Source organism: Pollachius pollachius (genome assembly GCF_949987615.1).
Source record: "Pollachius pollachius genome assembly, chromosome: 12".
Taxonomy (NCBI): domain Eukaryota; kingdom Metazoa; phylum Chordata; class Actinopteri; order Gadiformes; family Gadidae; genus Pollachius; species Pollachius pollachius.
The window spans coordinates 11,656,704-11,668,859 of NC_136945.1; the positions used below are offsets into that span (position 1 = coordinate 11,656,704).

The 12,156-nt window shown below is 42.7% G+C and overlaps 1 protein-coding gene across 1 annotated transcript; it reads right to left on the minus strand.

The window, feature by feature from the left end:
* Positions 1–4,072: 4,072 nt before the first annotated feature.
* Positions 4,073–11,952, minus strand: LOC307083821 (monocarboxylate transporter 2-like; the record flags this gene model as incomplete). Its single annotated transcript, XM_079747822.1, has 4 exons — positions 4,073–4,497; positions 7,402–8,211; positions 10,317–10,460; positions 11,736–11,952. The coding sequence occupies 4 exons, from the start codon at positions 11,950–11,952 to the stop codon at positions 4,154–4,156; spliced, it is 1,515 nt and encodes a 504-aa protein (XP_079603948.1). The 3' UTR covers positions 4,073–4,153.
* Between the last annotated feature and the right edge of the window lie 204 nt (positions 11,953–12,156).

A 12,156-nucleotide genomic window follows, 5' to 3' on the forward strand; every position in this document is an offset into this window, starting at 1 on the left:
ATAGCATGTTGACCTCGGGATCTTCTATGTATTGCTGAAGGTGGGTTGAGGTAACTGTGCAGCTGAGTTGGCATAAACCATGGAATAACCAACTCCAACATATAGGCAGTGGAGAAACTGTGCTTTGATACAAAAAAAACAATACTTTGTTCAAAGGTCTCCTGTTTTACCACCCGATGCAAGGTCTACAAGCCATTGCACAACGCATGTCAGGTTCCAGCCTTTTGCATCACATGAGGGAGTATCCAGCCTGCCGATTAGTCCTCCACAGAGTTACATAATTCAAGCTGACTTACTAAAATAACAAAGAGTTACGCAATCTAGGGCTAGGAAGAGACGTATATACACGTCTTTATTGCACATGGGGTCTTTGCATGACTAAATCTGTAGATCACATTTTGGTCAGCACTTTGAGAGCAGGCATAGAGAGAATGTCACTATCACATATTGATGGAGTCACGATGGTGTGTTACGCAGGTAAAGCGGGTCCATCAGCTGCACATTTTTCTGCTATAAAGAAATACAATCGAACATGTTTACATAACACGTGTTTCCATCACACATTGTGATGAACCTTCCGTGCGTGTCGATAGGAGAGCTCCTATGGGAAATCCGATGTTGTTCTGGTTAGAACGAGGATTCATTGCAGACTACACACACAGCAGGTAGATATATAGGCGTACTGTAGGGCTAAGTACCTTCAAATCCAACGCTCAATATGAAATGTATTCCTATGTGTGCACATACGTGGGCCCACACGTAAAACCGCTGTTCCCCTGTACACATTCGAAGGGGATCATTATTACACCGGCAGCCTCTGTTTGCACTACACGCAGGCCCAGGGATATCTGTCTCACTCAAACAGATCATTCCATTTTTTGTTTGCCGTTGATATACGCCGGCTCCCTAAACCCACCGAGACCACATTCTTCTCTGTCATGCATTCTGTGCAACAGCGGGTAGACCCCATCGCCGCCCACCCCTCCCATCGACTCAGGTCCAAAGGTCAAAAGTAATCAAAACATCATAGGCTTTTCAAGTTGTCACACACACACACACACACACACACACACACACACACACACACACACACACACACACACACACACACACAATCATTACATTTTTGCTGTCAACGAGAACTGACCCTTGAACATCAACAGGTAACCATGTAAATATGCACACCATTTAAAAGATTGCAAATGGTTGGAAACAAATAAGTTAAAGAGTTAATCAAATAGCTTAAGTAAGAAAGTTTGAAAACCTGTGAGATCAAATATAGAGTAGCTGAGCTGAGCTGATAAAGTTTGAAATGGTTGAATCAGGTCAGTGTCACAGTGAAGAGTGTGTGAGTGTGTACCACGCCATGGTGGGCTCATCTATGGCCAGATTCACCAAGGAGGTTGGACCTTTTTTTTTATTTTTTTAGCGCGATCTGATTGGCTTAAAATATACTTTTTTAGAGCAATCTGATGTCTAACAAAAAAGAAATGTGTATGTACATGTGATGCAACCGGGCCTTGGCAAAAAATAATCCAAAAAATACAGTGGATAGCACTGTATTTTGAAGTGGTAGAGAATGGGCGGACAGCTTCGCCATCCTCCAAAAAGTAAAAATATTTTTTAAAAGTTCAAAATATGAAAAAAAAAAAAAAAAAAAAAGAAAAGGTCTAAATATTTTTTAAAAGTTCAAAATATTTTAAAATGTTTAATGGTAGCGCGCGATCCCAAGCTAGTACGAACATTTTAAAAGTGGAATGGGGTTTCTAGGTGAAAACAACAATAGTTGAGCACTGCTTGAAGAACTCAACTAATCAGTGTTTCTATAAGAGCAGGTGAACGCACTTTTAAACAAGGGCCAGGGCCGTTCGTTTTTATGTTTTAAGCCCATATTCCTGCATGGATCACAGCTGGGATATGTGTCTTGAGACGAGAGTAACAGCACACAAAGAGAACAGTTCCATGGGGGCCCTTTGAAATAAGTTCAAAAACGTGCTTCACTTTAACTATAGCCATTTACCCATGATTTAGGTAACAATGTGATGTAGGCCTATATTTTTGGGGGGTTGCATTGTACCGATGTGAAAGTGTCCATTTGTAGGGGGTGTTATTACTAAACTAAAAAGACGAGACCAGAAATGGGCTAAATCTGTTAAAAAGTGGAGCACAGTTTTGAGAAACTTTTACAAATGCCACCCCATACACCTCTGGGGTCCCCGGAGGGGGTCAGAGGACTGAAGTGAACCGGAGACCAGGACGGGGAAAAAACATATTACAATCATCCACAGATTCCTGGACACAGCGGCCATCGGCACGTCTCTGGGGGAACACCACCACCTTGCCTGGTCCGCAGGACGTGTGTTCACACTGGGCCAAGGTTGTGCTGGACCGTGTGGCTATGTGTGTGTGTCTGTGAGTGTGCGCACACACACACACATTGTTATTGGCCCACCGATTTGCTGAGTCCACGCGTGAGACCGCACGCGGTTCGGGGCGCCAGCCCGGAACACCGGGGGTCCCGGTTCATTAGGTATACGCGTCCTTAAGCTGCTGACATTTTCAAGTTTGACCCAAAGTCTTTTAATTGACGTGAAATATTGGAGACGGCCATCGGATACCGCCGCCACCACCACGAAGCAAAGGGCTTTTTGACGAATCTTGACTTGGATCGTTTTTACTCTTGAATGTCAGAATGGTAGAATCTGCAACGTCGACGGGAAAGACCACTAGCCGAGGTTGTCGGCCTTGGACCAACTAATCAGCTTGGTCTCTGTGTACGCATTGTTATGCATGGCGCGCCTCGCAATATGCATGACCATGCAAGACACACAGCTCTTGTGCGTAATGAACTATTTAGACCCCGTTAATGAGTCGCGCTCTTTACACCCATAAAGCTGTACAGCGGGAAAAACAGCAATATGGAAGACGTTGACAGTTATCCATGTTTGTGGTTCATCCCCTTTATTATTTATCATAAATTAGGAATTTGTAAATCACAAAATGTCTCATAGAAAGAAAGAAAAAACTGATGAATATTTATATTGTGAGAAATCTTCAGTAGCATACGCTGGCATCAATTCAAATCTGAGTGCATAACAGATAAACTCTCCCACTCTCCTAAAATCAGCAGGAACCATGTCTATGTAAAAAAAAAAGTGACCATGTGTGTGGAAAGGTAATGTCAAAGGAGAAGCATGAGGGGGAAACCAGCATAGTTGGTACATATGAGATATTATTATACAGTCTAGTATGATTGGCTCAATAAGTGTGTCGTACACCCGACTCCAGCACTAGCTCTGCCACCACAGTTCAGATCAGAAGCACCTTGCATCCTATAAACGAACACATTGGGGCATACTGTATGGGCGGAACATTAAGTAAGGAATGGAAAGTAAGTAAACGCTCTGTAACAAAGTCAAATTAAGTCAATGTAAACAATTGTAAAGAATAACACATTTAAAACTCGACATGCGAGACCTTCTCATTCAAGAGTAGGGAAATGGATTAAACCTTGTGTTTTTGGTCAAATTACATTTTAAGGGAATTTCACTATTATAAATAGAACCCTGGCAAATAAAATGCTTTCAAACCTCATTAAAATAAATTACATACATACATTCAACATATGCTTTTAAATTAAAAGTAACCGTAAAATTTGGTACTGAAACATTTTTACTTTAACAAGAGTACATACCCTATTGATATTTAAATGCACTCTAAAACAAAAAACATTTTAAAACAGGAGTATGGTTTACATGTCTCCACTTGATTGGTAAATCCTTGTTTTAAATAAAAAAATATTAATAGTGGAACAATGCTCTATCCGTCCCAGACCCTTTTGCTCAGATGTAGCAACTTATCATCCATTCACCTTATGTTATTTAGACCTGAACGGCTGCTGTAAATATTCATTGAATTCTAAGGAACAACTTAAACGCAACATTCATTCACACATTACTTGTAAATTGTGCAAATTGTGCAGCAATCCATCAAAAACAAAATTAACTATTCAAAAATCAATTGCAAAACAGAATGTATATTTCAAGTAAAATACACAACAACACAATCGCTCTTACTTATAAAAAAAAAAAAAAACTCAGGGCACAACTTCTACATAGACATGTAGAGGTTACTAAAAATACACCTCATGTAACTAAATAGTAATATCATGAAACTCTTGGCTCCTCTTCCTCAAGTGATCAGCACTTCTCCTGACATGATCCCCCATGGCTCCATCTTCCTCCGTGGCCCCAGGCCCCGTCTCATCCTCCCCTGGCCCAGGGGCCTGTGGACCCTCCTCGGGCATGTGCTCCAAGGCCTGTTCCTGCTGCGGGATGTCGTCCCCTTGCAGCTCCTGGTCCTTGGCCTTCCCCTTCTTGTCTATCCGGTGGTAGTTGTACACGTTCATGACAAAGAGGAAGAGCCCGCCGGTCAGAATCACGGCTCCGCACATGATGAAGAGATACCTGTGGTCACCATAGTGGTCTACCAGAGCCCCTGAGGACGGAAGACATTTTGATAGTTAGCTAGCTAGTATCCCCTTCCACTACCTTTAAGGTGTAACCAAACAATAGTATATAGTCCAGCTGAGGACGGCAGTAGCTGGGCAACACAGAGCTGGCTAGTTATGACGAGGTCCCCATTACACTGGTTTACATACATCCAAGCTGATACCATGCAGGGAGTTTGTCATGAAGATGTGTGCAGGTGTACGCAACAAGAATGATATAAATAGTATAAGTCATAACCCCACTATGAAAGGTAGGGTGCTAAGGAGACATTCCCTTGCACAGAACGTAGGTTCTGTGCCTTAATGTGTGGATAAGAATAAAAGCTTTCAACATGCTTTTCGAACCTCGGCTTTCAGAAAGAGCCTCAGTGAAAATGATAGCCATTACTACACCCGCTCCCCTCGACTCCCTACCCCACCTCCACGACCATCAGTGAACCAGCATCTCTGGGAAGGCAATTTGGCCGGCTGAGACTCGAACGAATCAGGAGAGGGGCCAATTCTAATAACACTACATTTCTAGCCTAAGTCGGCAGAGAGGTGACAAATGTGGTTAAGATCAGATTTAAGTCTCCAGTCCTTCATAAAAATAGCAAAAGGGAACCCGCTTGCTCCCAGACAGGCAAGTCATTTCGTCATTTGTCTCTGTGCCTTTTTGTTGCTTGCAACCCCACTCTATATTTCTATAGCACCATTCAAACACAAGGCCATTCATAGCGCTTTACAAAAGAAGAAATTACATGGAAAAACCTTAAAAGGACAGTCGTAAAAGAACATAACAATAATTATATAGCAAGAGGATAAATGTAGTGCAGACGTACATTTGTAATTAAAACCTGCTGCAAACAGAGGTTTTCTGATTTAACCTCTTAAACTCGAGGTTCCCCAGATTTGGGAAGACCGTGATCACTCTCACAGCAAAAGGCTTACAACACTGCCCTTATTATGTAGAAATAGTCATATCAACTGAAACAAGAGAAACTCTGCTAAAAGCACATATACGTCATTTTTACACACACCAAACACCAAGCATTTTAATTAGACAAGCTAGACAATTAAAGATAGGCTGGAGCTTTAGAGGTTAAAGTAATAAAGTGTAAAGGCAGACCGTACATGTTCTGGAAGTTTGTTCCAGATCTGTGATCAAAACTAAAAGCTTATCCCCGTGCTTGGTTCAAACCCGGTCATCAGTGAGCAGATGGGTCCCTGATGACCCAAGAGCTAGTGGGCTCATAATACGCAGGCAGATCAGAGATGTGTTTAGGTCCAAAATATTCAGTACTTAAAAATACGATTGATATTTTGAATTGCATTCGGTGCCAAATGGGAAGTTCAATTCAAGAGATTGAGATACAATGTTGTAATGGTGTCATATCTGTTCAATTATATTTCTATGTGTGTTAACATGTCCAGAACAGATGCTGCCAGGAAGTTTGAATTAATCTCCGTAATCTAGTTTTTCAAAGCTCATTTCTTTACATACTGGACCTTGTTTTGATGTGTGTGAGGTGTGTGACACAAACAGAGTCAATTTGCCCATGGATCAGTCTCCTCAAAACAGGCTGCTGTTACCTGATTGATGGTGTTCATCTAGTGAGCACGCTGATGACCATCACCCTCATTAAGACCACCCTTGATTGGCCAAACGGTAATTAAATCCATCTGGCATAAGTCAACTCATTATTTTTATGTATACTGTATATCGTAAAAAATATTACAGCCTAATTACGGTCCAGGTGAAAGGAATTGAATGGCTGGAGTCACAACTGAGAACATCATTAAACACCCAAAGCAAAAGGCTAATTACAAACAATTAACTTGCTTTCCACTAATTGGGGTGACCCTTGCATTTGCAGTGGGAGAGAGGAGTAGGGGGTGGGGGGGTCGGGGCAGGAGGGAAAGACGTGGAGAGACAGTGACGGCAGTCTGGTGAGGGACAGACGTGAAGATTGTGCCCTCTGGAGGCGAATCTCGGTTGGCCTTTTATTTACCCCATTAAATGAGCAGCAGACAAAGCTTTAGGCCGTATAAGTTTTCACCTCATTAAATCACATGGAGAAAGGCTGAAGTAGAGGACATGGATAAATCTGCCAAGACGTGGGTGCATACGGTGGAATATGTTTCATACACCAACTTCCTCAGCCCATTTCTCAGGAACACAGTGAAATGAGTCCTACCAAGTGAACTTTAGAGTTGACATTTGTGTTGGCTGATACGATGTCAACGTGTATGTATGTCAAGGTGTATGGTATTGTTTTTGTTTTCATGTTGAAGTCCGCCCTTACTCAAGAGCAATGTTATCACATGGTAGTCAAGATGTGGGCTCATTACACAGAAAAAGTAAAAAATATCTGTTTCCATGCCTTCAGTTGTAAAGACTTTATTGTCATTCTAAATTATGTTAAAGGTTATCTTCCATCATTTTTGTGGCGATCTAATGGTCAAGTGGGCACACACTGATAGCCCAAGCCATGTTTATGACAAATAAAGTGGTAAAAAGCCATGACCAATTACTACTTTTTCTGCAGCCCAGGTTGCTCGCAGATGGTAATACAAGTCTACAGGGAATATCTCACAATAATGACACCCTGGATCGACAGCAGTTGAGCTCCCTACTAGGGCTGCGAGCATGGTGTGACAGACAGCCAAGCAGACAGAGAATGAAAGAATGACAATCCAATCATACACCACAGCCTGATTCACCCCGGTGTCTTTCTACATTTATCTGTGATTGTATGCTTGTTTCTGACTTTTATTACACATTTTTCACACTAATGATAGAACTGAAACTCCCGCTGTTAACATTTTATTTTAAATGTGTAAAACCTAGATAGCAAGGAATGCCTGCCTCTTGACTTGTGGTGTAGTGTAGTGTTCACTGCATATCTCACCTGCCGTAGGCGGTCCGAGAAGCATGGGACAGCACTCTATGATGGTGACCAGCCCAATCGCCTTGGGGAAGCGCAGGGGTCCCATGATATCCATCAAGCACTCAAATATCAGAGCAAACACCATACCGAAGCCGATGCCGAAGAAGGCCGCGTAGACCACCAGGCTGGGGTAACTAGTGGCCAGAGGGCACAAGAGATGGCACGTCCCGTTGAAGACCATGGCGAAGCTCAGGAAGTACTGGATGCGGGGCCTGATCCACTTGGTGTTGGCCAACAGCCCCGTGCCGGGCCGGGTGAACATGTCCACGAAGCCCATGATGGAGAGCAGCGAGGCGGCCGAGAACTCGTCCACGCCCTGGCTGACGGCGTAGGAGGACAGGAAGACAATGGGCGCGTACGCCCCGAAGAAGAACATGGAGTTCCCGATGAGGTAGATGATGAAGCCTGGGTCTCTGAATAGGGATAAGTCCACGATCTTTACACGGCTCAAACAGTTGGATTTCAGCTTGGTTCCTTGGGTCCCTGCCTCTTGGCCTTTCTGAGAGCCGTTCTCCACGGATGGGACGGGGGCCGAGGGGAGGGGCCTCATCAGGGCCCCGGCCACGCAGCAGTTGAGCATCAGAGCGCCCAGGATGAGGAAGCTGCCCCTCCAACCAAAGTTGGAAAGGAAGTACTGGTTGAGAGGGGCTAGGAAACACAGGAACACGGGACTACCGGTCATGGCCAAACCGTTGGCTAAAGGCCGTCTCACCAGGAAGTACTTGCTGATGATGGTCAGAGAGGCGTTTAGGTTGAGGGAGAGTCCGAGACCTGTGTGTAAATAGTTTTAGAAGAGAGAAAAGTCATGATTGTGATAGCGCTATAACTTTCATGGACTTGAGAATTGTAAAGCAGTTATCCAATACATTTAACTCTGTTTCTTTACCCCATAAAGTGGATATCTCAATCGTAAAATAAGTACACACAATTTCCACTGAAATATATGAACATAAGATAGAACTAGCATGAATCTGAAATATCGTAAACTTTCCGTTCTTAAATCTATGAGCAGAGCAGACTTTTAGACAGCTATTTGGATGTTAAGGATCATCTTTGTGTGACATTAAAATGATATTTTGCTAGGATAAAAATGGGTCATTTGTTTGAGCTCTGCTGCATACAATTAAATTGATGAAAAGTATGTGCTTGTCATTTTCTGGGAAAATATTCAATTAATTGAAATGGGAGAGAAAGTGAACTTATTGATCTAATTAATATTTTGAGGGAGCTACATTAATAGTAATACCAAAAAGAAAGTCACCATGAAAGGAAAAGATAACATTTTTAACATTAGAAGCAAATTTTCAATCACATTCGACAATGTTTGTCTGAAATAAATTCAAGGCATAATGTTTAATTTGCATAAAAATCAAAGAACCCAAACCCAACTTTCTCAACAAAATAATGATTTCTAGACAAATGCTGTTGCTGCTCTGTGGTTTAACCCGCGAGTGCGCTAACCCCGCAGGTTCAATCTCGTGTAGCGTAGGACCACAGGTGGGTCCTACGCTACACGAGATTGAACCTGCCTTTCCCTCTATTCTTCAACCCACTTTCAGCTCTTTTGTGCCTTGTCCACAAGGCACAAAAAGCTCAAACAAATGAAGAAAGTAATTTGACGCATCTTCAAGAGATGAACAAAAAGCCGTTGCTCAGGTCTGCACTAGGGCGGTTGCTCAGGCCTATTTGAGTGCCAGTTGTCCTACTGAACCCCTACAACATGGCCTTGGAAGGGTAATGAGCCTCACACTGTGACAGGGGCCCCCCTCCCCCCATTCCCCCAGGTTAAGGCCATGATGGGAGCTCAGAGGTAAAAGTACAGAGGGCCACGCTCTATGGGGGGATAAGGGACAGTTCACTCTTAATTAGCGGTTCTAAACGCTAGTCCCCTTGGTGCTCGGGCTGCGGCCCGTGAACCAGGACAGATGCCCTGGGCCGGGACTGACAGCATGGCAGCACAGTCGGGGGAGAAAACCCAAACTTGGCCTTCCCACAGCGCCTCCGAGGACATGGATCTTCATCCCCCAGGAGGGCCAAGTCCAACCCGTGGGAAGGATGACAAGCCACATGAGGGGAGACAGGGGGCTGCGCTAAACTAGGGACTTTGGTGAGACTGCTTCATTCTTTGTTTCATTGAAAAACATTGGTTTTGTTCTTGCTTTTCAAATACATGTGGTAGCAGTTGGTACTATACAGGATCATTAGTTATTGTTGTAGATGTTAGGGCTGGAGATATGTATTTTCAACGATCTGCACACATTGTGCTTTTGCGTCTCGTAGTGTGTATGAATGAATGATTTACCATTAGTAGTAACTAGTGCGTAGTAAATATTCCTTACCAGGTTATTTAATACAGTATTCATTGCATATGGTACTTGGATGTGAAATATGAAAATTGCAGCATTCATAAAGTAAAGCATATTCATTTTTTCATTTTTTACTCTTTTGTTTAACAGTGCAAAGAGTCCTATTTTACTTGGTCACTGCTATGCTTGGGGGAGACTTGTGTGGAAATATTTCACATTCAAAGTTTCGCTATGCAGTTCAAGCCCGGTATCCAAATGACCTTGTATCACATTTGTTTCATAAAACATATCAGATGAGGTAAAAAATGTTGGCAAATTGATGATAAACAATGGAGAGAGAAGAGGGGAATGGACAGTATATAGTAGAACAATCAACATTATCAGACGTTTTGTGGATAATAAGTACCTAGGAAGTCATCGTGTATTTCACATACTTTCAACATCTACAGCTACTAAATCCATTCATTCTAGTCGGCTATGCATGCAAACTCTGTTGCACACAGGTGTAATCTCTTTAACAACCAATGTGCCAATTATTTACATTCAAACATACATTAATTGAGAACATACCTCCAATTAGACCAATACAAATGTAGAGGCGGATGATGGAATTTCCAAAAGAGGCAGCCACCATTGACAGCCCACACATTAATCCACCCGCTATGGTTACTGGGCGACTCCCGAAATGGTTCACCAGCATACCGCTCAAGGGTCCTGCCAACAGGACAGGAAACAGAAAAAATATGCACACATGTATGAAGCATTTATACAACCAGAGGGGAGAAACCAGCTCTTGAGCACATATTTCGAACTAGAGCACCAATCTAATCAGTTGACACAAGGCAAAAATGCTTATTTCCATGTTCTAGAGCAGCCTCAGCCACAGTTAAACAAACTCCATTTATAATGCCTTACTAATTTGTAGGACCTAATGTTATAAGGCATATTTGTACATCATTAACTTGCAGGCAACCAAGACCATTGTAAGGCTTGTCTGCTAAAAATTAATAAGTGTAAATGCATGTGGTCATACATTTCAACAGAGGCACTGACCTCACACAGCCTCATAGATCAAACTGTGACTGCAGCACAATAGGCAAGCATCCCACAAATGGCCCACCCCTTCCACTTCTATTATAACTTTATCACTCTGGTGCCTTGAGTCAGAGGTTCTTTGGAATGGCTGTCATGTCCCTCCCATTGGGACCATGGCGCCAGACCCCAATGTGCTGAACCTTCCCACTGATGTATTCCCCCTGTCTCCTCCTCTGGGTGACATTGCTGAAGCTCTCCCAAGGACAATATGATGAAGCCATGTGTCTCAGACACTATGGAAGGGGGATTTTTCACAAGCTGGGTCTTTCTCTGCGGTTGACCGTGGGTGAGACAGGCACCCCGTGTTTTCCTCTACCCCTTGCAGGCGGTCACAGATGAGTTCACCCTTAGAGCCTCCGTGAGATCTTGGCTTGGTAGTTAATTTGTATCATCTAATGAATTCCTTCAAGGTCCATGAAGAACACTTTTGAAAGGAAGTGTGAGCACCCAGTGAGAGAGGTAGCCTTGATTTTAAGTGGGTATTTTATGTTTTGTTTTGCTGTCACGGAATGCTTCTGACAATTGCTCACATGGTCTCAATCAACATGACATGTGGTCCAACTTCAAAAATATATATATTATATAAAATATAAATCACGATGCCATGCATGTTGACTACTTTATAAACAATCACCAGTAAACTATGCAAATGTTGGCATAAATGTTTTATGACACTTAACATAAAATATAGGCTAACATAAAACACAAGACTGAAGGGCAGAAAGAACAACAAATAACCAAGCAGTGCAAAGAAGAAAATAACGTATTTGAACTTAACTAAAGACATGTGAGAATCACATGCAAGCCACATCTTCCTTCCATTTAACCCCTCGTTAACTTACTCCAACAAACAAATAATTGATTACGAGTGTCCCTTTTTTTTTTACAACTTACCGCCAGCGTACATGGTAGCAAGCATGATGGAGGCGACCCATGCAATATCGCTGTAGCTGACGTCAAAATCTTGTTGGATGTCTTTGAAGAATACAGTGAGGGCTTTGGAAAACGAGTAGGAGAAGCCAATCGAAATAAAGGACCCGAAAACCACCATCCACCCCCAGCCCCCATCCGGAGGGGTGTTGGCCAATTTAGCAGTTGGTGATTGGGGCATGTTCCTGTTCTGGGCAAAAGAAACCAGAGATAATTACAGAGATTCATTTCACATTGAATGACAAAACAAATGAGAATAGATGTGTGCGATGTTCGCTTTGTCTTGTAATACCAAAAAAATTGCCCATTCTGCCATTCCTGGCCCAAGTCTCGGGTAGTATACTTCGATAACATCTATCATATTGTTCATGAAATTACCGGATAT